General features: G+C 49.0%; 6 protein-coding genes across 6 annotated transcripts; 2 read left to right on the forward strand and 4 right to left on the reverse strand.

Moving 5' to 3' along the window:
* Positions 1-57: 57 nt before the first annotated feature.
* PV09_07698 (uncharacterized protein) lies at positions 58-3,307 on the reverse strand. Its single transcript, XM_016361503.1, has one exon. The coding sequence runs from the start codon at positions 3,102-3,104 to the stop codon at positions 120-122; it is 2,985 nt and encodes a 994-aa protein (XP_016210582.1). The 5' UTR covers positions 3,105-3,307; the 3' UTR covers positions 58-119.
* A 5,393-nt stretch (positions 3,308-8,700) lies between these two features.
* Positions 8,701-10,056, forward strand: PV09_07699 (uncharacterized protein). The gene has a single exon (XM_016361504.1). The coding sequence runs from the start codon at positions 8,817-8,819 to the stop codon at positions 10,035-10,037; it is 1,221 nt and encodes a 406-aa protein (XP_016210583.1). The 5' UTR covers positions 8,701-8,816; the 3' UTR covers positions 10,038-10,056.
* Positions 9,859-12,834, reverse strand: PV09_07700 (uncharacterized protein). The gene is made up of 2 exons (XM_016361505.1): positions 11,846-12,834; positions 9,859-11,795 (listed from the first exon to the last, which is right to left on the reverse strand). Exons 1-2 carry the CDS (start codon positions 11,933-11,935, stop codon positions 10,068-10,070), a joined length of 1,818 nt encoding a protein of 605 aa, XP_016210584.1. The 5' UTR covers positions 11,936-12,834; the 3' UTR covers positions 9,859-10,067.
* Positions 12,835-14,598: 1,764 nt separating this feature from the next.
* PV09_07701 (uncharacterized protein) lies at positions 14,599-18,337 on the forward strand. Its single transcript, XM_016361506.1, has one exon. It carries the CDS (start codon positions 14,942-14,944, stop codon positions 18,071-18,073), a length of 3,132 nt encoding a protein of 1,043 aa, XP_016210585.1. The 5' UTR covers positions 14,599-14,941; the 3' UTR covers positions 18,074-18,337.
* PV09_07702 (uncharacterized protein) lies at positions 18,200-19,920 on the reverse strand. The gene is made up of 2 exons (XM_016361507.1): positions 19,536-19,920; positions 18,200-19,478 (listed from the first exon to the last, which is right to left on the reverse strand). Exons 1-2 carry the CDS (start codon positions 19,593-19,595, stop codon positions 18,819-18,821), a joined length of 720 nt encoding a protein of 239 aa, XP_016210586.1. The 5' UTR covers positions 19,596-19,920; the 3' UTR covers positions 18,200-18,818.
* Positions 19,921-20,948: 1,028 nt separating this feature from the next.
* PV09_07703 (glutamate decarboxylase) lies at positions 20,949-23,365 on the reverse strand. Its single transcript, XM_016361508.1, has 4 exons — positions 22,580-23,365; positions 22,248-22,520; positions 21,633-22,195; positions 20,949-21,575 (listed from the first exon to the last, which is right to left on the reverse strand). Exons 1-4 carry the CDS (start codon positions 23,122-23,124, stop codon positions 21,307-21,309), a joined length of 1,650 nt encoding a protein of 549 aa, XP_016210587.1. The 5' UTR covers positions 23,125-23,365; the 3' UTR covers positions 20,949-21,306.
* Positions 23,366-23,617: the final 252 nt, after the last annotated feature.

Genomic DNA, 23,617 nt, shown 5'->3' on the forward strand with positions numbered 1-23,617 from the left:
TCTTATCCAATCTACCCCAAGAGGTATACTTCCCACACCAGCAGAGAAAAAAAAAAAAAAAAGAACTCATTGCAGCTTTCCATCCCAAACTCCCCAAACCCCCTAAAACCTTTGCGAATCTAATAAGTCATGCTAATCGGCAGGTCCCTGCTTGAAAATCCCAACTCGATCTTGATGCTGTCCGGCCCCTGCGGGAGCACCCAGTTCTGCCTCACCGTGCTCCAGAAACTCAAGTCCTTCCTGTTGAGCTGCATCTTCACATCCGCGCGTCCGTTCGTAGTTTTGATCTCCAATTTTTGGAAGTTGCGAAGCACCCTGACGGGAGTGTTTGTGAAGACCTCGCCGGTCTCGGGATCAGTGTAGTTCGCTGGCAGGGAGACGTATAGCTGCACCACGCATTTGCCCGCACGATCACCCGTGTTGGTCAGAGTTGCGTGGACCTCAACAAGAGGTGTATAAAGGTCCGGGTTGCCACCTGGCCCTCCACCTGCAGGTGACGGCGTCGATGTGGAGGCGTAGTTTGGTGGGTATTGCGGTTGGCCCCCTGGAGAAAGATCCTTTGTGTCCTCAAGGTAGGGGTAAATGTACTTCCGCAGCTTACGAAATTTGTGTGGGAACAGTGCGGAGCGAACGTCTGGCAGTTTAATGGGCAGCGTCGGGGGATGTACACCTGCAGGTCGAGGTGCGGGAAGCAGTTTGTTACGCTCTGCGCTGTTGAGGTCGACAATTCGACCTGAGGACAATTTCCACGTGGTGTATGATAGTCCAAAGCCGAATTCATACCGCGGCTCAATGCCGTAGTAATCGAAGTGACGATAATCAATCAAAAGGCCCTCGCTAAAATTCTGCTGCGGAACTAAAGTCTTCGCATCATCGAGTATGCGTGCGGAATCGCCGTAGTCGTCCAGGGACTTGCCCATCGTGTATGGCAGTCGACCACTTGGGTTCACGTCTCCAAAAAGAACGTCTGCAAGAGCGTTGCCGGATTCTTGCCCTGGAAGGTTGGCGAGAACGATTGCTTTCACGTTTGGAATGTTGACGAAACTCTCGACGAGCACCGGTCCCACGGCGTGGATGATTACCACCACGGGAGCCGTCCCGTTGCCGCATACCCTCGCCACGTCTTGGATAAGTGCGTCGCCGTTCTTTTGAAGCTTCAGGTCGTTGCGGTCGGCCTTTAGGTCACCCACAAGCAAATAGCCTTCTCCGGAGTCGGCGTTCGCGAAAGTGAGGCATGTATCTGAATGGCGAGCTATGCTTTCAAGCTCCTCGTCCATCTTGGTGCCATTGAATGACTTGAGTTCGACGTTGTTCGAGTCGTAGTATTCTTTTATCGCAGCGAACGGAGTAACCAAGTAAGGGAACTCCACAGCACCTGAGCCCCATCCCGAAGCTAGAGTTCCCTCGTTGCATCCACGATCTGGGCACGAATTGATGCCATTTTTGTTCTCGATTGCGTCCTCACCGATCACGGAGACCTTGAATCGAGGCCGCTTTCTATCCTGAGGTACGCCGAACAAGCCGCCTTGCCTTCGCAGTGGCAGCATGTGGTCCTCATTTTTGAGAAGCACTATGCCTTCGGCTGCAATCTTTCGCGCGAGAGTCCCGTGTTCATTGTTTTCACCTCGAACATTGACGAACTTGTTTACAACCCCAATGGCGTCCTTGTCGTCGCTGCCCGGATGGTACAGTCCCACTTGTTCTTTTGTCCAGGACGAGAAATTAGGGCCCTCTCCTGAATACAAAGTCTTGTTGTCCTGTCCCATCTGATACCACGCCGCCACAACTCGGAGCGCCATGTCGTTCAACCGCTCGATTGGAACAGAACCATTGTAGATGGCTTTCGTCAGCTGTCCGCCCCAGAGCGACTCACCATCCTGCCATCTCAGACCATCTCCTGGCATGGACATGTCCAAGCCAGCCAACGCAGATGCAACGCCGCTTCTCTGAGCAAGCCAGTCTGACTGTATAAATCCTTGAAACCCAAGTTCATCCTTCATCACTCCGTTCATGAGCTTGCTGTTCTGACACGCGTAAGAGTTATTAACCTGGTTGTACGAGCACATCGCCGAGCCGACGCCTGCTCTTATGCTTTCTGCGAAGGGCCACGCATATAGCTCGTGCAACGTCCTGTCATCTATATGTGCAGATATCGCGTTAGGACGGCCCCATTCCCATGATTGCCGGTAGTGCTCCTGCTCGTTGCCGATAAAGTGTTTTGCCGTGGCTATGACGCCCTGCGACTGAATACCCTTGATAGTATGTGCAGCAGCGATGCCTTGCAACACGGGGTCGGCGCCAAAGCCCTCCCAATTTCTTCCACCCAAAGGTGTGCGACCCAAAGGTCCCATAGAGGGTCCCAGCAGCACATTTACACCCTTTAGTCGCGCTTCCTGGCCCAGCGCTTCACCACGTTGTTCCATGAGCTCTTTGTTCCATGTAGCGCCGACAGTCACCCCGGCGGGAAAGGCAGTGATGTTGTCCGCCCATCTAATTCCTAGCGGCCCATCCTGCAGACATAGACTCGGAAATCCGAGGCGATCTACCGGACCTGTATTGCCTACGCACATTCCCATCATCCACCCAGTCCCCGTTGTAATATTCACCTTCTCGACCACATCCATCTCTCGTACCAACTCTGCTGCTTTCTTATACGACTGCTCCCAGGCTGCGTCCGTACCCCCCATTGGCGCAGGATACCACGGCGGAGACTCTCCATTCGCAGGTGCCGACTTTATCGACCATATTCCACCTGCACTGAGCAGAAGAAGCACTGTCACGACGAATAATATGATCATGTACCAGCAGAACCTGGTCGGAACCAAGTATCGACGTGCCCATGACTTCTGCGGTTTTATCCCCGCATTCTCTTGCTTGACGTTCCTTCGTCCTTTCCTCCACTTCTTTCGCTTCAGTGTACCGGCATCGTAGTTAAGTGGGTCGAACTCGTCGATATCTTCTTCGTCTGACGAGGATGAGTTGTACGTCTCTTCGGCCGAGGGTCGCAGCGTCTCCGTTTCTGCTTTAGCTCCGGGCTCGTCTTTGTACCGTGGTTTACCCTCCTCGAGTTCGAAGCTATTGGCGGCTTCAGTGTCGTGGGCCATACTTGCACTCAGGCGATCATTATATCATAACTACTAGGGGCAGCATCTGGAAGCCGTAAGGAAAGCTCGTTGTGTATTAGGCTGAGGATGCGAAGCCTCGGCCACAGCAATGAAAAGCCTATAGAAACGAGAAGCACAAATAGTTTAGGAAAAGGCAACGAGGAAACTAGTGAAGAGAGGAATGCTCGACTCGAAGGCTGATGTTCCCCAGCAAATCACGATGCCGTTTAGGGAAATTGGCTGCTTGCATGAGTTGGTCCACCCTTAAAATTAACTAAGTTGGTACTATTTTTGAAACAGGGCTGATAATGCTCACTCAGTACTGTAACAAAACCACAGTGAAAGATATGTGCTCAAGAACCTGCTCTGTTCATAATCACATATTCTTTGAAAGTTCTGATTCTATGCTTATTTTTCGATTATCTCGCCTGTATTTTAAGCTCTTTGCTTGAATTCTAGTCATGTCTCTGCGCAGACCAAATCGATCAACCATGTCGATTTCGACATTCTTGAACTCTATCACAATGACTGGAAAGGATACTATGTTGGATGACAGCCCCGTGTGTGAAAATTAAGTGCACATTTACGGAGAAAGTAGACATTCCGATAATCAAGCGAGCCTCAATTCCTTCTTACATCTTATTACAAGTCTTATGACACTGCCATCGACCATTAAACTCCAGTCGATGAATACCAAAACTATTTGTATGCTGGCCACTCATAATGTCTGATGTGGTCTTACCAAACGCTAATCTTAGAGCTTGGAGATCCAGAGCTTATGTACTTCTGCTCAATGTAAGGTACGCATCAGCCGCGTTTGAAAGAGAACTTGTCGTGTACATAAGTTTTTACGGGCAATCTTCAGGAGAATTTCCTGAACACATGAACATGTGCCAGGACAACCTGCATCTCAGCACCTCTTCATTAACTCTCACTACTCAAATTCTATTCTGATCTAAGCAGATTGACACCACTGAATGCCATGCTTGGTCTTCATATGACGAATCATATTATCTTTCCTCGCAATGCCACCCAGCTTCGGAGCGGAATATTTGCAATTTTCGACCGGACATGACCATACAGTCCATTCGGAGACAGTTTCCGGATGTCTCGCGATGCGGTGGCGCTCAAAGTCCCTGCTCCACATAAAAGTCCTGTCACATGATCCAATAGTGCATTTGAAGGGAGGGTCATGTTTTTTAGCATGCTTGCTAGTACGCAGGTCAGCAGCTTTTGCATTAAGACGCCGGGAGAGCTGATACAGACTTTAACAGGTATGGTTTTTGGAAAGTTTCTTGACACATTGAGCATTTGAACCCTCCTCTGGTGGTTTCAGATGCTCTCCTCGAGGATTCTTGAGACAAGTTGTCATAGTTAGGCTCGGAATGGAGACCTAGTGGTTGGAATGAAGACTCTTGTTGTTCATAAGCTTGTATTTTTGGTTCTATTTCCGTTAGATGGCCCGAAGCCATATCTGGGCTTGGTATAGCTGTGCTTTCAGGCCAGCTGTAGTCTTGCAAAGGTCCCCCTTGACCTTGTTGTGCCCATCTAGGATTGATAAATAGGTATGGATAACTGCCTTGACGGTTAGTTTGCGGTGGTCACAGAGAAATGACGGTGAGACTGACTTTGTGTAGGATTGATGATCTTGATATCGACTTGCTCCCTGAGGAACAGCCGAGTCTGCTAAACTTTCGTCAGTTATAGGACTGATCTAAGCAAAGCAGAAGTAAAAAGTGGCTCGGCGCGAAGCTGGCCGAGTAGGTAAAGAAGAAATAAACAAGTATAAAATGGAATACAGACGAATCGAGTAAATCCCGTAAAGGGGTGAACTGAGTTGACGACTCGCTGTGAGGCGTAGTCTTGACCACAGAAACACAAGAACGAGAAGAAGACTTTATATGCTTTGCCGTATCGTGCTGGCCGCCATGGAGTGAGCGCAGATACAAGCATCGCAACAGGACCCGTGAACGGTGGGCCTCAAAATATCTGCAGGGTACTGAAAAGATCTTGTCGATTGGTTACAAGTAGTTACCACCCAAGCTCAGCTTCTTCTGCCTATTAATGCATCACTATGCATCTGCCTACATAATCATGCCGAATTGGGCTATTTCATTTTCTGGATAATGCTCTTTGCGAGTTTTATTGGCTGAGGTGTAGTTTGTAGGCCTCAAAATTTTGCCGAGAATGATCACATCCTCATGCCTACGCAGCTTTACTGACCGGACAGCTCACATAAAATGACTCGCTGCAGATATTTTGGTGGCCAAAATCAATGCTTTCATGTCCGAAAACATCAAGACCACTGCTTTGCGATGTCTGACTAAAGCTCGAGAATATTCAGACCGAAACACATATCTAAGTTTATTTTTTCCAGATTCACTTATGGAAGTCGGCAAATAACTGGCAGTTTTCATTCTCGAACACAGTCATCTCGTTCTAAATTCTGTCTCGAGTCTTTTGAACGTTGCGGTTTAAATTGCTCTGAATCATTTTCCTCAGCCCTCATCGCAGCTCATTGTGAACAAAAATGACTCTTGATTTCATTTTAACATAATGAACCAAATACTTACCACGTACAAGAGGTGCATCAATATGTAAAGACTTTATACGCGAGTACACTTGATCTACATAATGATCACCTGTAGATGTGACCTCTGCCGTAGTGTCCGCGTGAAATGCTAGCTTTGGGTGCCGAATTAGTTTTCGTTATTAAGATCCCTTTGAAATAATTCAATCATTTTTTCCCCAATCGTTTCTTGAATCCCGGATCTCCCAGAGGCATGTCTGTCACTAGGGTGAATGTCGGAGGCTCTCTAATCAACATAAATTTCCCGATGAGAGTTAAGGAGCGCGTATCGTCCTTGATGAAAACTTATAAAAGCGTGACAAATAGAGCAAGCTGGCTTACTACAAACGATGCATTTATCAGATACTCCAAAAAAAGTGTTCCCACGCAGATCGAAATGGTTGACAAGAATTGATTCAGCATGAACAAAAGTTGTCGCTGTGGCATTTCTTTTGCTAGATATTCGAGATTTCATCCGCACTCCAAAGAAACTCAAGCGTATTTGATAATCTGCCCCTTTCATCTTAAATCAGAGAACATTCAATTTGCGATATTTTGAATTTTCATTTGCTTACTTCTCACTGGAAGCTTCCGGCTTTTGCAAGATGGTATAGCTCTCATGGTAAATCAAGCGCAGAAGCCTTGTACAAGTATTTTTGACGCCTTAATCAACCTCCTGCTTACAGTCACAAGATTGCCAAGTTTCAGGAGCAATTTAAAGAGTTGCTCAAGCTCGTACCTATGCGTCTCACGTTGTGCTGCAAGAAAGTACAAGAACTTCAATCGAGAATTTCGCAGTTCATGACATTTGTAAACAATGTTCTGTGACTCGAAATCTTCAGTAAGACACGGCTGATCCCGTTGAAAGCGACGCGTGAGCCAATTCACGACTTCAAAGAAATCATACGCTCGATTCTCACTTGATTCTTGAGCTATATAGCAAATTAGACGATATGAATGTGCTTTGGATGTAGATGAATATAGATGAACTTACGACTCTGTTGAGCAGCGTCCTCGAGAAAAGGTAGACGGGTTTTAGTGAAGCCCCTCGCAATGTTTTGATACGCTAAAAGCCTCACTCGTTTAAAAGCAAGATAGCGCGTGAGGATGATTTCGAAGAGTTGTAACCCCCTTTTGGTAAGGCTTTGCAGCCGTACGTTCTCTCGCAATAGAAGGTAAATCATCCAAAATGCTCTTGAGGAAATCTATGACATTAGCTTCTACGTGTCTATTGGCTGCTAGCCATACAGTGACGCGTGAGGGAGACCTCTCCAGAACCGCGGCTGTGACACAATCCGGGTCTCTGTTATGTGCGCAGATGTGGGGCGATACCGTCGGCAAAGGATCTACGGGCTTCGAGATGACCTGGTGAAGAAGTGTCCGAACATATTTCGGGTGGGATCCACTTACCGCACATAGGATCCGAGCTCTTCAAAAGTAATATGGGTTCGTACAACCCGAGAAGAACATTTCGTCTAAAATCAACCAAGATTTCTTTTCCATCGGTTGCCAAGATAGCAATTATAAGCTTGACTTAGCTAATGGCGAATTCAATTCGTCCGAAAGTTAACAGACAGCATTGAGGAATTCATGTTGGATTAAAAACGAACCAGGACATGACACTCGATACAAGCTGCCCACTCCTCGCATTATCAGCGTGTTGCATAGAAGGATGCAATTGTACAAGCGGCCTACAAATTATATGACGACAAGTAGAACACGAGGCTGGCCTTTGCAGAGTGGAGTACGACGACCTCTCCACCTCCCTTGCTTAGTCTTTTGGTTCTGACCATTCAGCGTAAAGTGCGCATTGCAAAAGGATTGATTGTGACAAGCGAGGGGTTGCACCATGTGGAAAGTCATTTTTGCTGCAGCTGTGCCTATCTGCTTCCACCTAGTCATCAAGCAACCCAAATTTAGGACTCAGCTTCTGGAACATGTTTTAAGTCTCTAATGGGGAATCGGTACATCATTCTATACCGCTAGTTAGGCTCTACCGTCGAGTTCAAGGCCAATCGCCAATAAAGGAGGAGGTGTAACACTAAGATCACCACAACCGCTGGTCTTTGAAATCGATTTTAACCATTTGCAGCCCTCTATGATGTCCATTAAAACAGGCATTTGACTAAGTGATTCCTTCATGATAGACCCATTTACTGATCTTTGACATCATGTATTGAGTCTCAAACCGCTTGCACAGCTGATTAAGCTCCTTCGAGAAGTAGAAAAAGCTCAAGTACTCCGTTTAAGGCAGTAGTGCTTCGGAAAGCGTCCCTCGAGGTCGGCTTTCAAATTTGCATATGGTTCCATTTGAAAAGAAATGTTCCCAACAGATACATCTGGATAGGATCAAGCAAGATCACTGGAGGCTCCTTGGGTACGTACATCAAAGAACGATGGACGTCGCTTCTAGGTCATTCATGAGCGAAAACGCTTCGAGGACTAGAATAGCTACCTGCTTGCCCGAACATACTCTTTGGAAAGTGGAGGATAGATCGCCGTCGCCATCGTCATAACATGCGCTACGAGTTTGCTAGTAAATGGGAAGATGATTTTCCGAGCATCACGCACAAGTCGCGTCAGTAGTTGTCTAACTTCGGCTTATTTTCTTCAGCGCTGGTCTTGGTTCCGATGGCTTGGGAGTTGGCCTGTCGGACGGTATAGTGCATCGAGTGTTTCTTGCAAAATACCTGCCTGGATTATCACAAGGGTACGTGGTTCTAGCTACACTACATAGATTGTACCTGAGCGTACAGAATTTTGGACTTTTTGAGGCAAACCTCTGTCCAAGCGAATCGCCTGGTCACATTGTTAGAACTACCAAGATACTCTAATCTCCTGCACCTCTAGCACGACACCGCCAGTCTTAAGATATCAACATTTTCAAAGGACGTCGGAGAGAGTTTGACTATCATATGCTTACGTACTGTTTCTCACGCGTAGTGACATTCGAGTTACATACACGTTGAGAATCAACAAAACCCTGGTTGAGTCCCCGCATCCCGAGAGATTCATGTCTCCGACATGAGAACGTCAAGCTTTGGTCATTGTGATTTCCGACAAAACGCACAGTGATTCTCAATACACAACTTTTAGTGGCCAAAATTTTGCTGGAATATGAGACTCTTCACGGAGTTAGCAAAATGATTGCTTCCCTAACGGCTGTATTGCTCTACGTACTGGCCCTAGTCGCTAGCGTTCAGAGTGAGCTCTTTTTACCAGACCAGCAGCAACGTCCTCTACTTGCACAGAACAAACGACATTTCAATTCTTCTCGTTTCGATAAAATCGTCGATAACTTCGTCAAAGAACGTTCTATTACTGGGCTCAGCATCGCACTCACTTACGATGACCGCCTCGTATATGCTTCGAGCTTTGGCTACGCAGACGCGGAAGCGGAGCTCAAAGTCACACCATATAACCGCTTCCGCCTTGCTAGCGTATCCAAAAGCATAACTGCCATAGCTATCATGCGTCTTGTCGAAGATGGCTCTCTCAGTCTTTCTGATCGCGTTCTCGGTGAAGATAGCATTCTGGGACACCGCTACAGCCAGAAGACATTCGATAAATGGGAAAGAAGCATCACAGTACAGCATCTCCTCGAGCACTCGCTTGGCTTCGTGGATGAAGATATGTGCGGGACGGGTTGTGACCCCACATACATGGAGAAATATCTAACTCTCGATCAATGGCAGCTCGTTACTGCATTGTTGGACGGGTATACGCCGTCGCACGCTCCAGGCACATTCCCAAGTTATTCAAACTTCGGGTACTTCCTCGCAGGACGTGTCGTAGAAGCTGCATCGGGAGTTGTACCGTACGCTGAGTACGTCAAGGAATGTATTCTGAAACCTATGGGAATATTGAATATGACTCTAGCTGTCGACGAAAGGCAAAAACATGAGGTAAAATATTACGATTTCAAGGAACCAAATCGTCCATATTCCTTCCATGTTCACCGTCGGGACTCAGTCGGCGCGTGGATCGGTACTCCAGTGGACCTCGTGAAGATGCTGACAACTGTAAACGGTATACCGGGCCGTGGTGATTTCCTCAATCAAACCACGATCAGCACCATGTTCACCAAGTCGAAAATCACAAAATCAAGCTACGCAAAGGGATTCAATGTCAGCTATGATGGAGAGGGGCTGATTGATGCGTACAAAGACGGCGGTTATTGGGGGACAAGAAGCTTTGTGAACATAAATTTCCGCAACAAGACTACGTACGCAATTGTGGTAAACTCTGAAATGCCTCGGAATGAAAAATTCAATGGAGGAAGAGATTTAAAGACGCTGATGGACAATCTAACTTGGCCCATAGAGAAGTGGCCAGGCTATGATCTTTTCCATAATTACCAATGAAACCTTGACGAGGATGGCACAACCATACTCCTACAAAACTTTGGTCATCTTACTTGAAGAGCCACTGGCCGCCTCGCCCCTCGCAAGAGAGCTGGCTGCTGACGGATCAACCCTCACAAGTGGTCGATACCTCGCCTCCCACATCTGCTCTCGTATCCATTCCTCTAGTTCCGCGTCATCCTCAGGGATATCTTTCTCCTCGTTCAATCCCTCCTTGACTGCCTGCTTGATCACCGCGGCAGCAATATGCACGCTTATCTCTCTCACGTCCGTCACATCTGGCAGTAAAGGTGCAGAGGGGTCCTTCAACGCCGGTCCTTGCTTTGCAAGCGCTTTGACGGCCTCTACGAGTAACGAGGGCGTCATAAGTCTAGCGCGACTTAAAATCGCACCGAGACCGATCCCAGGGAAAGTGGTCGAGTTGTTGCATTCAGCAATCTCATATTTCTTGCCGTTGTATTCTACTGGAGGGAAGGGACTACCAGTTGCACAGAGAACTCGTCCATCCGTCCATCTGAACAGGTCCTCGGGTTTTGCTTCATGGAGTCGTGTGGGATTGCTGAGTGGGAAAATGATGGGTCGGTCAACATGCTTCGCCATTTCGCGGACAATTTCTTCTGTAAAAGCTCCAGGTTTGGTGGATGTACCTATGAGAACGTTGGGTTTCACCTTCTGGATCACTCTAAGCAAACCATTATTTTCATTTCCCTCCCAATCCTTTTCGTCTCTCGCATAAGGTATTTGCGCATTTGTCAACTCGTCCTTTTGGCTCCGAAGTAACAAGCCCTGCTTATCAACGCACCAGACCTGCTTGCGGGCTTCTTCCTTTTCCTTCTCGCTTTCGTGCGCAATTGCATCCACAATCTGATCCGCAATTCCAGTCCCAGCCGTGCCAGCACCAAACATCACGACGCGAATGTCCGCCAATTTCAGCTTCGCAACGTGAACCGCTGTCATGATTGCTGCGAGCGTAACGCAGCCCGTGCCCTGGATGTCGTCATTGAAGCAAGCGAATTTGGGCGAATACATGTCTAAGATTCGACGGGCGTTCTGCAGCCCAAAGTCCTCGAAGTGAATGTATGCTCTCGGGTACTGCTTCCTCGCTGCGGCCAAGAAAGTTTCTACGAACTTATCGTACCTCTCTCCTCGAGCTCTCTCCTTCCGTAATCCGAGGTACAGTTCATCTTCGAGAAGATCCTTATTGTTTGTTCCACAATCCAGAACCACTGGCAAAGTTCGGGCAGGATGAATCCCGGCGCACAACGTATAGATCACCAGCTTTGCAACCGAAATCAGTATTCCTCCAATGCCCTGATCACCAATACCTAATATCTGCTCTCCATCCGATACCACAATCAAATCAACATCTTCCGGATCTCCGAACTGCGAGATATCGTGCTCAACGCGCTCCATGTCGTCGATGTTCAAGAAGCAGCCTTCAGGTCTTCGGAACAAACGCGAGAAATTAGCTATCGCTTCCCCTTCAGTCGGCGTGTAGATGATCGGGAACATTTCCTTCAAATGATCTAGGATAAGCCTGTAGTAGAGTACAACATTTTGGTCCTTCATGGACGTCATGAAGGTGTTTTTGGCAATGTCATTCGGTCTGGAGCTATATTGCTCATAGGCTCGGCGAACCTGGATATCGAGTGTTTGAACGTTACTGGGCAAGAGGCCATGAAGCTGAAAGGTTTGGCGTTCCTCGGGTGTAAAGGCTGAGCCTTTGTTGTGAAATGCTGAGTTCAAGAGTGCAGTGCCCTATGCGACATTTGAACACGACCTTTACGATGACGGAGAAAGTCACTCACAGATAAAGCACATGGCTGTGGGCCCGATGTTGACAGCGGTAGATGTCCAAACTTTGGGTGCTTTTTGTCTTTTGGGTTTTGCGCCGCCATGATTTCAAGATGTGCGTTGGCAAGATCTCCAATATCGTAAGCGCACTTTGTCTAAATTCGATGTTGGGAAACTGGCGTCGAGCGATGCGATAAGAGGAGCAAAGAAATTGCTACGTGGTAAGGTAGCAAAGCAAGGTCAGTCAAGAATGACGTCGTACATCGCAGCTGAGCATGGGGTTGAATAGAGCTCCACTAACGTACGCTTGTAGCTATCGTGTCTCTGTCCATCACGAAAACACGCCGAAGTCCGTGACTATGAAACAACCCGTTCTTTAATCCTTGTATAAGTAAACTGCAACCACATCTCGCTTTCCCCTGAGAAACTAGGACCAGAACTTCGGCAACAAGGGGAATTTGAGCTGTAGAAGCAAGTCGAATGTCTGCTTAGAGAAGTTGAAGCGAAGACTCGGATGATTAAGATGCATCAATATCAACATTTGTGAGCTCTTCCAAAGAAGACACTATTCCTAAAACTCCAGATACGAATGGTTGCACCTTGTTAACATCGCAGAGCAAACAGTCGAAGTTGCTGCCAACATCTGCATAGAGAACTTCATACAAAATGACAACAAAGGCTGCTCCCTAGAGACGCTTCGAGTCCTCGTACACCAAAACAGTATATTTTCTTTACTACATTCAAGAGATCCATGTGCCTAGGCAATGTTGGTACGCTAGGAGTCTCGCTTTCTTAGATTGCTCGCATTGAGAGGAAAGCGTGAACTATGATGGTCCAAAATTGATCTTGCAACAAAGACGTCCAAAAAGACGAGCAATGTACCAGCCTGCAATGCCATTCACAACAAGACGCCATGAGATGACTTTGCCCTTTCGACCTCATTGAAGAGGTGGTGGTCTGCAGGTTGCGTTTTACTATTTGGCGATTTCCAAGCTTTTTGAATTGCAGTCGTGTCAATCATATATAGAAACTGACGTACAATGTTGTTCAAATGACCTACGGCCTAATTTGATGTGTCTCTCGAAGTGTTGAGAGATGAGTTGTTACAAATCGATCATGAACAAAATTTCCTGGTCGGGTTCTGTTGCGGATGGCCCGTGCAGGAACAATCACGTGAATCAGCCTAGATTTTGAGGCTGAACTTGTAACTCTTGTTGAAGAAAATGCTTGCTACATAGATTAAGCCCGCGAAAACAAGTTCAGAGACGTATACGCGATGAGATAAGTGACTCTAAAAGGTAGATAGCACTACCAACTCAGCGTGCTGCTATGGCCGAAAACCGAAAATGCAACCCAATCATTATGAGGATCAAGAAAACGACTCCGTAACCGTCTGTTCTTTTATTCTTTAAGTACTCTGCTACTGGAGATTGGTCAACAATTGATTCCAGGAAATTTTATTCCTTCTTGTCATCAGAAAATTCGTTTGGTTTCTGCGATGTGTCGTGGGTTCAAGAGACAAATGAATGTTCTTCCGGCAACTTCATTCGAAACACTGTCCACCTGGACACACACGGATGCTTCAAAATACAAAGAAGAATCACTTCTTCCATACTACTGATTTCAAACGGGCCCTAACACGTTATGTCTCTGTGCTATTGAGAAAAGCGGTCAATGCAATAATCAAACTAGTAAACACACGAACACTTCACGCATTGTTTGGAATGAATAGCTGCGACTCTGAAAAATGCCAGATAAGTAGGATCTTCGGTCATTCGAGCTTAACATGTTTGTATCTGGTTGATCTTACATTAAAAACTCTGAAATATTTCGCGACTTGGCGCAAACATGGCTGTTCTATCAGACTTGACCGAAATCCTCACATCAAAGAAAAGGAGACCAGGCATTTGAAGCACCGAGATAGTTTCTCAAAGGTATGTTGGGGACAAAGGATGAAAGGAAGTTGATCAGGTAAACTAATCAACTCATTTGAAGGAATGGCCAAACTTTACTGCAAGACCGCCTATGATTTGCCACACATCTCATGCAGTTGATGCCAATTCAGTCCATTATGCAAGAATATGAACATGTAGTATCATATCATTTTACTATTGAAGACTCAAATAACAATTAGAAGCTGCATACGTTGAATACATATTTACAGGGGAATCGTAAGGGATGGCGCCATCGCGATTTGATCTCAAAACCACGACTAACGAATGCGCTGAGAAGAAGCGACTGCTAGCGGGTGTCTAGATCAGAAAATAGATTGCAAGGCCTACGTCTTTCACGTTTACAAGCAAGCCAGCTTCTAAGCTTGAGCTCATAAAAAATGCACAAAACAGTAAGAGAGAGTCGGAGCGAAGCCTTCGAATAGCTGCGCTGCATTCCTTACTCCAATCAGAAAGATCAATTGGAAGAGGCCTACACTACGACGCGAGTTCTTTTCACGAAACGCAGCTACTTGATAGGAAGAGGTATGAAATGCACCGCTCGAGATGACGTACAATCAGTAAATGGACTAACTTTGGGACTTCGAGTCTTGGTCTCGTATTCGATTGACGCCTGGGCATGCCAAGGCATTTCGCTATTGCCATACGTCGGGTGTGGAGAATTGACTCTCCATTTGTCTGTCCATTCTCCAATTCCATGGGTGTGCGGAGAAACTTACGGGTATTTTCCACCGACTTCTAGTGAACAAGTTTTGCGAGCTTGGAAAGGCAACCCCAGTTGAAAAGATTCTTCAGATTGTTGCCATTGGCCAAAGTATGGGCCGATCGTATCTGCAGGATTACCTAAATATAGGGTTTCCGCAAGTCGCAGATGGAACAGGCCTCGTCGCCTTTTGGCCCTGCTCCCTTGCGACGAGCAGCTGTTGTAAACCGCCTTTGAACCAGATATACCCCTTCCTGTTGTTATCTCACTCGACAGTTCTGCTAAGCCTTGACGAGTTGTAGCGGCGATCGGTCCTTGTTCGACGCTTAACAACCCCTGGTCCGGCGATCATTAACCTGTGATCTGCCTTTGCCTCTCCATCCCTCTCCGCTCGCTCTCACGATCGTAAATTTCGCGCCCGATATCGATGTACGATGCAATGAAGTCGATAAGAGATGGGAGAAAATGATTCAAAATCGGAACATGGCATTGCTATTGATGCTTTCATATCGGCACAACACGATTCGTACAAGAGCACTATCATGTCGGCTCCAGAAATGACCGAGACTTCAATACGAGTCCATACAGCGCCTGGCCCTACCCCAGGCAATGCAACCGGCGATGGGGACGGGACATCGAAAACCGCTAGGAGGCATAAGCCATATTCCAAGACCACTGTGGTCAGGCTGGTGTCCACGAACGCGACTTCATCTGCATTCCCCGAATCTCTCGGTCTCGCCCTATCTGTTAACGGACGGTGGTTGGCCGCATTCAGCTCCTCTGCGCTATACGTGATATCTACGGAACATCTACCGGCATATAAGAACACATGCAGGGCATTTCACGTACGAAGAAAACCTCTGGCTGTGTCGATCAGCGACTCGGGGCGATTTGCAGTATTGACGACCTCGCACAAAATAGATGTTTACTATTGCGAGCATGGTGATTTACTGAAAGGAGCGTGCAAGAAATTAGAAACAATTCATCTAGACAACGAGGCGAAGACTCTGGCGTTCTCCTGGTGTGGAGAGATCGTGGCTGCTGGCTCGGACGTTGGGCTCGAGATCAAGAATCTCAGCCCGGGAAGCATGGAAACAGATAAGAGATATATAACCTGCTCTGCCTTGGACAGGTTAATGTTCTCAAAGGACAGTCGGGCCCTTCTCGCTACATCCGTTTTCAAGAAAAGCCGATACTCAACCTTCATCTCTCTAAACGACTCGTTCGAGGATGCCTTCGTGGAGGAAGTGATCGAACAGCAGCCGCTTGGCAAACTCTGGATAACACAGCTTCTGTTTCCTGAGCGTGTAAAGGCACGGCAAGCTGCTCTCCTTCCAACCTCCAACAGCGACCTAGTGAACAGCGAGATCCTAGCCTTTGACTCACATCTCGATCAGTTCAAGGTGTACGACGTCACTATGAAGCGATTCACAAGTAGAGAGTTGGGCACACCGGAAGAGGTCGTCTGGACACGTCATCACAAACCTGAAGAGTCCGTCCCAGCAATATCAGAAGATGCATCCACAATCGCCGTCGCTGTACGATCGAAGGTCGAGAAAGAGATTTGGGTCTACCATGTTCCACCATCGTGGTGGGAGCCTGCCCATACGGGCTCTCCCGAGTCCGAGAGCAGCGATGGGTCAAACAACGCCCTCGATGCTGCAGAAAAGATCAAGTTGTTTAGTATCAGCGAAGGAGCACCGCCTGAGACGATTACGAATTTGCAATGGGTGCAGACCATGGAGGCGGAAATTGACAGGCTTGTGGCGCTGGTCAGCACATCCAATATCGTAATGCCGGAGGAAGTGGTACCAATTGAAGCTCCTGCAGCGAGTGGCAAGCTTTTCTTGATTGACTTTTTGGACAACACCACAGACGAGAGCGCAGAACAGCCACCTGAAGTTCTTGTTGATCTAGGCGAGCTTACAGTCTCCGAAGATCTCACAGATGAGGTCTTGGAGCTCGATCGGGAAGTAGATCTAGTCAGGCGGCGAACCCAGATCCAGCGTAGTAGACCACCAAATAGACCACCAGCCAACCCCATACCAAGTCCAAGAGGAAGCTTGAGACGATCGCTGAGCTCCGGTGGTAGCGGAGGAGTTCCAACCTTGCGAGGATTAGAGCATTCAAATAGCGGGCGTTCAACGCGAAGGCGTCGATCTTTCTCTAGTTTGTCCACAAACGAAGAGCGCGAAGAGGCTGTTGTCATGCCCGTCGACGAGCCATACTCTCAATCGCAGCCGAGATCGTACTTTACTTTGCATCGCGCCGCCACTATTGCTGCCAATGCGCCAGCGACCAGGCAGCATCTTAGAGCTCTTCCAGATCGGCCTTTAGAATACCGACGAGCTGATGGGCTAAGAGAGATACCGCACGAAAGCGACGCAGACAATTGGGTCCCACCTCCACCTGTTTATAGCGAGGAGCCCGACAATGTTGTCAGCCATCCGGTCTCCGCCAATCCTCAAGCAGTTGCTGCGTATGTCCCTCAGGCACCTAAGCCGCCAAGTCTCATGCAGAATCGACTATCACGGCCGCTGTCTGGAGTACCTCCAGTCTCTGCGATTCCTCTAAACCCAAGCTCGACGTACGCCACTCAGTCGCAGGCATACTCACAGGGTTCGGCTGTGCTTGCTCAGCATCCGGGCTCGTCATCCAATGCTAGTACCATGCAACAGCTTTTGCATCCTCGATCACGAACTACAAGACCAGGATCTTCGCATATGAGTGCCAGCGCTAGCAGTCTGCAGGCAAGCTCTCAAATGGCGCTAGACAGTCTGCAGACCAGTAGTTCGCGCATCCCGAACCATCGTAATGCTGACTCAGCCTCATCGACTTCTAGTCGAACAAGTCATAACACGGCGATATTCCAACCAGGCCAACAGTCAACTTTGAATGCAAACATAGCTACTTCAGCACCGGTAATACCACTTGTTACTCAGGGCTTACCGCCCAATATGACAGCTCCGTCGCCCATTGCGGAGTTTGTAAGACCGCCGGCTACACGTCGGGATACACCTTCGCCGGCAAGTCCAATCGTGGATCAAGTTGCTCCGCCGCACCGAAGATCAGGCAGTGGTAGTTCGCCTACAACTGGTGCGCTTTTAGGTGCGTGCACTGATGCCACTCCGCATGCAGTGTCTAGCGATCTGACGCGGAGTTTACCATCAGTTCCGACTGTAATGCAAGAGTCGTCACGGAGGAGTTTGGAAAATAACAGTCCGTCGTCAAGGAGGACACAGCGGCCCGTACTGAACCGACTTGCTACCATCGCCTCAGTATCAGAGCAGCGGCAACAAAATAACTTTATTCCCGAGCCGATCATACACAGCGCAAGCACGCCGACCACAACAGATACGTTTGGTCGGAGACAGTGGTGGCGCATCGGTGCTGCAAGAACTCCAAGAGCAGAAGGAGCATCTACACCAATGCAACGCGAAGCGAATGGTCTGAGACCTGGCTCAAGGATCATGCAGTATGCTCCTATCGATCAACCGAGACACGCGGCAACAGCACCTGCGACAGCGCCTACGACGGGCAGCAAAACAAAAGAGAAGGATGGCGGATCAAGGTGTGCCATCATGTAGCGCCTCGGCCATGATGATAAAATGTGAATTCGAGAGGAGAGCACTGAAATTGAGATTTATGATACCCAAATACGCAACAACATTGCAGGTCAATCAGGTCGAAGAGGAGACACCTTTTTCGATATGGTGAAAAAGCGCGAACTCCCTTCGAGCCTCCACACAGCTTGCGGTTGGAGGATGTCGCGACTTTAATTCCTTTTCGTTAGATATATGGAGCTACTTAGTTATTCATGAGCCACGGTTGCCGCGAGGCCAAAAATCTTGTTCCTTCGATGGTGCTTTTTTTTTCCTACACATAATGCCTTTCTTATTAATGTGGAATAATCATCGCGCCGGCGAAATTATGAACTCGACCAGCAGTTGGCTGTTCATATATCGAGGACGATCTTGACCAAAAGATTGTTCACGCTCGCACGATCATTCACGTCGCCACGCAAACCTGGGAGAAATGCGTACAACAAGTGCATAGGCAAAGCTTCAAGGATGATGTTGGACAACGAAATTCGGTTCGAGTTTCAGAAAACGCGGCACGGACTTGTTCCCAGAAAAAGAAAAAGACTCTGGAATAAACAAATGAAACACAACCAAGGATACTTGCGCCCGTACTACCATCCTTCGGAGATTTTATGTATGCGTGCAAAAGGGTATTTTTTCTTGGAATTTTATCTCCCCCCCTCGAAACTAACATACAGAGTCCCGTTCATTCTAACACACGCTCGCCAGTGCGGAAAGGAAAACTAATGCTTTATAGGGCGATGACAGCGGCCATGATAGCAGCAAAAGCGCCACCGATGCTTGCAGCACTGAGAGCGATAGCACCACTGGCCGCCTGAGGGCTTTGTGAGGCAGAAGCGGTGGAGCTGCCGGTTGGGACGACGCCAGTGGTGAGGGTAGTGGCTTGGCTAGATCCCGAGCCAACCGAGGTGATGGAGACGAAAGTAGTATTGGACACACCAGTCGGCTTCGAGACGGAACTTGCAGTGGTTGAGATGACGGTAGTGTTGACGGAGACATAGGCAGAAGCAGAAGCGGATGCTGACGCGGAAGCGGAGGCAGATGCGGAAGCGCTGCCTGAAGAGCCAGAGTAGTCAGGGTTGGAGATACCGAATTGAGTAGACCATTGGTAAGTGCCGTCAGCATCATCAATCAACTGGAAGCCGTAGCCGCTGTCGCCAGTAGGCTGAAGGTCACTTGCTGGAGTCCAAGTGTACGTGCCTGTGTTGGCGATCTTCTCAGCGACGGCATAGAGAGGCTGGATGTTTGTAGATGGGCCCTTCATGAGAACGAGGGTAACGGTGCCTTCTGTGGTTGGCTGCCATGTTACGGTGTATGGAATGCCAACGGGAACCACTTCGTTCAGGCCCGGCTTAGCAATCGGGTTGCAGCCGTCTGTGCATTGCGAAGTCTAAATCAACGTCAGTCGGTCTCGCCTGTAAACAGGCAGATCAATCGCATCACATACTGGGGTAGTGTAGGCGCTGGCCAGAGCAGCGGAGACGGCGAGAACGATGAACTTGTACATGGTTACTTGAGGAAAATGCGACCAAAAGAACAACGGGTGATTCTGAAGGCACAAGCAAATGAATGAACGTCTGAACGAATGACTTCGAAACAGAAAGGAAGGACGAAATGGTTATATAATGAGCGAAAATAGCTGAAGAGCTGAATAAAAAAGCGAACGAGTGCGTGGAGGAAGAAGAGGTGAAGTTACAACGATGTAGAATGAGTTACCACCCCGTGCAAGCCCGGGCAGTTCAGCTACATCTATTTTGGTCTAGCATGGGCCAATGAACGCGCCTGTTTTGCACGCTAGATGTGGTTTGTAATATCACCAGATCGTATCTGGCCTTTGGTGGCTGATTTTCAGACCGTTCAGGAGGCGCGGAGATTGGGGTCGCACGTCACGGCCTCACTCGCTTAGTTGGCCAGGCCCTAACCTTACCTCTCCGCTTCGTGCGCCTGTGTCGCAGCGAGTATTTTCGAACTTTCCTCGTTCGACGTGAGAATGGCGCCTTGTCGTCCACAAAAAGGCGCAGATCTCTGCCGGTCCAGCGACAAAGACGTTGAACGGAACATCGACAAGATACGGTGCCAAGGCAACCACCACATTGCCGAGCCCGAGACAAAGGGGCGAAATGAACCTATCGAGCCGTTTCAAGTCAAAAGGCCCAGAGCGGCACGCGAGAAAAAAAACGGGCGGCCATAATTCCCCCCACGGTCGCGAAGTGCGAAAAAAGAGGTGAGGAAGTTGGACAGGAATATGCGGTGCAGCGATTTGCCTGGGAGGTCAGCAGCAGAATAATTCGGTACATCCAAACCCCCCAAGCTCCAGCGGCATATTCCATCGAATCTAGGGCTGCGCTCGAGTAGGGTAATTCATCTTCTGCGTCCATCATTGGTAAATCCACGCATGCCTCCTCGTACTCTTGCTGCCACCGTCCGGGCTGTGCCTACAGCTTCTGCACGATCTTAAATCGGCGCATCCTAGAGCACTGGTTTTGGCGTCTTGAACTGTGCTGAAGAGGGCTCGTCCTGCGATTGAAGCTTAGCCACTTCGCCCACCGCTTCTGGGGAGGGCTGGCCTTAGCTGGAATATTCCGCAAAGGAGTTATCCTGTTGTGCCAGACATGCTATACGCGAAAGTTCACGCTTTGTGTTGCGCGAAACGGTTGCTTCGCTGTCAGCACTAACGCGACGAGTGCCTTGATTAACGCATCAAAGGGCAAAAAAAAAGCTTAACTTTTTTCGCTGCGACCACCGCACCTTTCGCGAACCGTCCACGAAACGAATGGAGCTGAAATGCGTGTTGAAGGATGAACATGGAATGAAGACGACGAAAGACACAATCATGTCCTGGAGCTATCACAGCATGATCCTTCGGGACATGGAGAGTTTGTCCTCGATAATAAGCTCATTCTGCCCTGTCACCAGTCACCTCCTCTCAAAGGTGCCGTCAAGTAAATTTGTACGCTTGGCGCATAATACGAGCAGTGCAAATGTGCAATTAAAATGCTTCGGCAACACCTTGATGGGAACACACAATAAGACGTCGCTCGTCGCGATGCGCCAGTTCCATTGATCATTGCATACAATTTCTGACAAATTAGCCTTGATTCTTTTCTTTTCGATGCTATCATTTTCCCCTTCCCTTTTCGCCGTCAGAGGCTTTGAGGAACGTCCAGACGCTTGTACGCCAGCTCACACGTGGCTTGTTTGCTACGTCCAGACACCATTTAACAGACAGATCTGTGAACACCTTGACCCATCGGGTGCCTCGCCTTATGCTTGTTCTTCGCGTCCTGGCCCAGACTCGCGTGTTGCTTCTCTACGCTCTTCGAGAATGGCTGCCACGCTTGCAGATCGATCACATCAGACTCCATCAGCGTCTCCGTGACCGAGCAGATGTCTGCGACCAAGCGGTCCAGCAGATCCATGGTCATAGACTCGCGCACAACAACACGTAGGATCTCAGTCTTGTCCTCAACTGGCGGAAGGGGGTAGTCTGTTCGTCTTCGTTAGCTGAATTCCATAGGGCGGTGCTTGGGAAGGGATCACATACTTGGTATAATGTACTGCTTGGCACGTAGCAGGTTTGATACTGCCGCTTGCTTAACGTGCGGATACTTTTTCTTGAATTCATCCGTCAGCGTGAAGGCGACCACTGGCAGGCCCGGATTGTATGCCTCCGTCGTATCCCCCTCAACGAAAGGTTTGTTCATCGCACTCTCACGGTCATAGTAGAAGTCGCCTTTCTTGCGGTGGATGTCGCTCACACACCTGTACCAGCCAGTTCTCTCCAAGGCGCGACTCAGCAATCGCGCGTTCGCGAGAGAATTCTCCATGATCGAGCGAAACCCCTTGAAGCCCAGGTGCATGAGATTGTAGTATTGCGCGATGACCTGGGCTCCTGGCCGGGAGAAGTTGAGCGTGTACGACTCTTCAGTGCCGCCTAGGTAGTGCAGCTCGAAGACCAGGTGCTTGGGCAGCATTTTCTCGTCGCGCCAGATGATCCAGCCGAGGCCGGCATAGACAAGGCCGAATTTGTGGCCCGACGTGTTGATGCTCTTCACACGCGGCAGTTCAAAGTTCCACTTGAATCCGGCCTGAGCGTGCGTGAACGGGCTAGAGTCAAAGGATTAGTCGATGCGAGGCGGACCGTATGCAACCGACTTACGCGATGAAAGCTCCTGACGCGCCGTCCACGTGAATGGGAATGTCGATTCCCGTCTTCTCCTCGTACTCGTCTAAGATCTTGGAGATCTCCTCCACGGGCTCATAGTGGCCGGTGTAGGTGGATCCCAAGATCACGAACACGCCGATGGTGTTCTCGTCGACGTTTTGTCGAACGAGCTCCGGATCGAGCCTGAACCTGCTTTTCTCGCTCACCGGCAGAATGCGAGCTTCGACTTCGAAGTATCGGGCAAATTTCTCGAGGGCCACTTGGGCACTGGCCTCCGAGGTTAGCAGCTTCTTATGGAGGGCAGTTGGGTCTCATCGGTTCATTACTTTGCACCCATGATGATGTTGGGCTTCGACGTGTCTTTGCCCTCGGCCATCCGCTTCTCCTGCCACCGTCGCTTCATGGCGAGCCCTCCGAGGTGGATGGCCTCGCTGGAGCCCGTCGTCGCCGTGCCGATTGGCTTCTCACCTTTCTGGGCTCCCCACAAGTTTGCAATGATCGAAACGCATCGCGCGTGAATATCCATCATGGCCGGGTACTCGTCCGCGTCGCTCATGTTTTTGTTCAGGTTCTCTATCATCAGCTTTTCGGCGGCCTCCTCCATGTACGTTCCAACGAAGCTGGCAAGATTGAGATTGGGACGGCCGTCCAGGTCCAGCTCGTCCCTCAGCATCTGGGCTATGGCGTCGGCAGGCGCGCCTTCGCGCGGGATGCGATGCTTCGAAAGATGAGTGACTGCATTGTAACGACTCGTGTACGGCGTTCCAGACGCATCAGTCACCAGTCTCGTGTGCTTTCCTCGATGAGAGTGGGGTGCGTCTTTGAGCTGCTCGACCAGGACGTCCGGATCTAGATGAGCAGCGAGAGCCATTTTCAGCAACGATGTTTCAAGAAGCAAGGAGACCTCTCTTTTCGGTAAGGTTTTCGACGGAGAATGACAGGCAGCAATCAGAACGAGGTTGGGACGCAGGTCTTATTAACACTGTCACAAGAGACCGCGACGGGAACGTGCGATGCTAGCTCAATGACATAGATGGCACGATCCAATCCACCGAAAGCTCTGCTCCATAGCTCGAAAGGAATCGATTTGCTCGGAGCAGCATGGCGGCCAGCGTATTGGCTCAGCGTGTCGCAAGGTTACTCCATTCTCGTATGTCATGGCCGCCAATTATGACGTAGAGGGGCTCTCAGTGCATGAGATTTGTTGGCATCAACCGGTGCCATTGAACGCAAAACCAGGCCAAAGGCGCCTTTTTCAGAAGCTCAGCACATGCGCTCACTATGCGGCCATTCAAGCCGCACCGGCTCTCACTCGAATGATGGTGTTGCAAAATGCCAAGCGGTGCCCAGACTTTTTATCTGTG

The sequence above is a fragment of the Verruconis gallopava genome, assembly GCF_000836295.1.
Source record: "Verruconis gallopava strain CBS 43764 unplaced genomic scaffold supercont1.32, whole genome shotgun sequence".
Classification (NCBI taxonomy): Eukaryota; Fungi; Ascomycota; class Dothideomycetes; order Venturiales; family Sympoventuriaceae; genus Verruconis; species Verruconis gallopava.